The 3,566-nt window shown below is 42.3% G+C and overlaps 1 protein-coding gene across 1 annotated transcript; it reads right to left on the bottom strand.

Annotated features, from left to right (window-relative positions):
• Positions 1–666: 666 nt before the first annotated feature.
• On the bottom strand, positions 667–2,831 carry LOC121925122 (UV radiation resistance-associated gene protein-like; the record flags this gene model as incomplete). Its single annotated transcript, XM_042456918.1, has 1 exon — positions 667–2,831. A coding segment is annotated over one exon (708 nt), but the record flags the coding sequence as incomplete, so codon positions are not given.
• Positions 2,832–3,566: the final 735 nt, after the last annotated feature.

Here is a 3,566-nt window from a genome sequence, read left to right as displayed (position 1 = left end):
TCATGGGGTTTTCTTAGTAATATTTGTTCAGAGTGGGTTTGCTTTTGCCTTCCTCTGAGGTTGAGAGAATGATACTTGTCCAAAGTCACCCAGTGGGCTTCCATGGCTGAGCAGGGATTTGAATCCTGGTCTCCCAGTGTCCCAGTCCAACATCCAAACTACTACACCATGCTGGCTCTCCAGTGTCTTCTTATGCATCTTTGCAATTCATTAATGGAGTTTCTTAGCACATCCTCTACGTAGCTAAGAACAGTTGGCCCTTCATATCACAGGTTGTTTATCCAAGGATTTAACCATCCACGGCTTGCAAATATTCAAAAAAGATATAAATTCCAGAAAGCAAACCTAGATTTTACTATTTTATATAAGGGACACCATTTTACTACTCCATTATATACAATGGGACTCGAGCATCCACAGATTCACAGATATTGGTAGCCACGGGGGATCCTGGAACAAAATACTCTATGTGTGAAGTTACAGAACATAGACTGTGACACAGGATTCCAGCCTTCTTCTCCATGCTCCAGGCTTTCATTGAACATATAGTTTCTTTAACCATTTTATTTCTTATCTTTCCAATTTATTATAAAGTTTGTTCAGTTTTCAACAAAGGTTGAAAAAAGGAGCCAAACAGGAGGGAAAGAAGCTATCAGACACCATGAAGTAAATTAAAGTTTTATTCTGTAATACATATTTATATATTTTTATATATATATATTTATATTTATAATTATGAGCTCACCATTGAGCCCAGACTTCGGTATACAATGTAGAAAGCAAGAGCCAGAGCCAGACAGATCTGAACTCCAAAATGCATATCGTCAGGAACCTCAAGCAGACCACAACATCCACTTATTAGTGCAGTTGGAAACTCGTGCGCCAGTGGTAAACTACCTTATCTAGAGCCAAACTTGCCCCATGGATCAATGGTCGAAGACAACTGCAGTTTAAAAATATGGATGGTTTGGCTGATTAAAAAAAAAAGAGATAACCAAAACAAGTGTCAGGTCGAGCATGGTCAAGAACTCAATTGGACTCAAGTCTATTGCACCATATTCATGAAGTCTAGCTTGCATGTCTGTAAACCGTGTCATAGCTTGATAGGGTATAAAATAGTAATAAGAGTCAACATAATCACAATGTGCCTAGGGGCTATTTTTTAGGGTATTAAGTTCCCAGGTGACACACCTCTTGTATACTTGGGGCATGTCCCAATGGTGAGAGAAAGGTACCATAATCTGAAAAGCAGAATCCTCCATTTATAGGTCTGGTCTGAAGTGTGCGTAGCATGTCTGGACTGGAGAGGAGTCAGTTACTCATTGGTAAGAATCGGATGATCCTTTCCCCAATTAACCCTCCCTCCCCTGACAGAAATTTTATATCTGGAAGCAATGGGAACAAACCAAAAGGGACATCTGTCTACACAACCGTTTGAAATGCATGGCAAATTTCTTCAAGAATTCTTTCCTGGAAGCCCCATTCATTCCATTGGGGTAACTGCTGGCAACAACAGTGGCGTATGGATGAAGAAAAAATAACTATGGAGAGAGAGGAGTTCTTTCAAGGTTTTGCCAGAGCTTTCTGAACAACAAATCTCATTGCTAAGTTTACCACCTGTTTCCTAAGTGAAGAAAACTGCTTGCACATGCTCCTGAGCCAGGAAGAGCTGAAAGACCCGGCCAAATGCAACAGGCTGTTGAGAAGGTTAAGATAATGTGCATGGGAGGCATGCCTGCACGCAAAGACACACACTCACCTGCTTGTCTTAGGGCAAATGTTGGACTAGATAACTCCCTCTCACCCCTTGAAAAGGCTGAAAGAAATCTAAATAATAAAACTGAAGCGGACAATACACAAAATGGCCTGATCCAACTGCCAGAGCAATTGGTAAATAAAACCAGGGTAGAAAGCAGTAACTGTTTACCTGCAGTGTGGATATATCATGATTGCATTTAATCAAAATCGACACCCCAAAATTATACCAACAGTTCTCTCCTTCACCATCCACTCCCAATTCCACCCCAAAACTGACCAGGGCTTATGAGTGCAAGTTTTAATCTTCCTTCCAGATACATAGTTTCACCTTTGCAATGTGCCACCACCACCATGGTGTCCAAAGCTCATTTGTCCGAACCCTTCCGTGGCCTGCGGAAAGTGGGGGCATCCTTGTTCAGTGCACAGATCCTTCGGGAGAACTCCTCAAATTCCCCCAGGACTTGGTCATCACACTCCACGGCCACAGCGTGGTCCACTGGGATATAGTTAAAGGCTTCCAGCTGGTCTCCGGTGCCAAACCCTGTGGCTTCCATGCCCATGATCTCTTCTGCTTGCTCAACTGTGCAGAGGAGATCAGCCCCAAGGGGACCGCGGAAGGTGCACTGCTGCTCACTGGCTGCACTGTGATGATCCTCGCTAGGCAGCGTTGCTCCGTTTATTGCAAGAGAGGCTCTCAGGAGAGACTCCTGCTGACCTCGAGAAAGGTTTGGGCTCCTATTTCCACCATTTAAACTGTTGCACAAATCATCTCCTTTTTTGTTTTCCTTCGAGAAGTCAATGGAGGTATCCAACGAAGAGGATAAGGACTCAGCCTTTTTCTCACGCTCTCCTGCGATGGCAATAGGCTGGGTTAAAGCAGAGTTGTAACTCGGTGGGGGAGTCTTGTATTGCAATCTTTCGTTCTCTGAGTTGGCCCGTTTTCGAAGCCCTTTGTCCGGAGAAGGATGGCTGCGGGAGAAGCCCACATCCAGGCCCCCAAATGTAGAACTTTGTCTCTTTGGAACTGGAATGGCGCTGGAAATGTGGTGTCGATCACTAGAAAAGATGAAGAATGATTAAAACAGATGGCTTTAGCAGAATACATGATAATCAGTAAAATCAGAACAATTATCAAACTCCCCCCATTTTATTTCTTTCACACACACACACACGAAACAAAACAACAAAAAACCCACAACACAAAACCACAGCTTCCTCCCCCCAATAAACTGCTCTGAGAGCATTTCTAAAGAGCAGGGTATATATGACTTCCCATACTCCTGAGACATAATTGTATATCTTTTATGTACTTCTTTATTAATATTTGTACATTAACACCCACACTTTCCATATGTTTATGAGTATAAAATGGTTTCCAATCATTAACAAAACTATCAGGTGATTTTTCTTTAATAATAGTGGATAATTTATCCATTTCTGCCAGCTCTAGCATTTTTTAATGGCCATAATTCTTTAGATGGAATTTCTGAGCTCTTCTATTTACTTGCATATAGTAATTGAGGTGCCAGTATCATATAATGTATCACCATACAGCTCTAATCTGGTCATTAGACATTCCTAAATAAAAAAAGCCCTGGATGCACATCTGCATTCATTTTAAACATCTGTTGATGTTCTTGTGTCACATCACGTTGTTTCTGACTCGTGATCCTAAGACAACCCTATCATGGGGTTTTCTTGGCAAGTTTCCTCAGAGGGGCTTTCCCATTGGCCATCGTCTGAGGCTGAGAGAGTGTGACTTGCCCAAGGTCACCCAGTGCGTTTACATGGCTTAGTAGGGATTCAAA

This window comes from Sceloporus undulatus, chromosome 3 (assembly GCF_019175285.1).
Source record: "Sceloporus undulatus isolate JIND9_A2432 ecotype Alabama chromosome 3, SceUnd_v1.1, whole genome shotgun sequence".
NCBI lineage: Eukaryota > Metazoa > Chordata > Lepidosauria > Squamata > Phrynosomatidae > Sceloporus > Sceloporus undulatus.
Note: the sequence above shows the minus strand (reverse complement) of the source record. Positions and strands in the feature narration are given on the sequence as shown.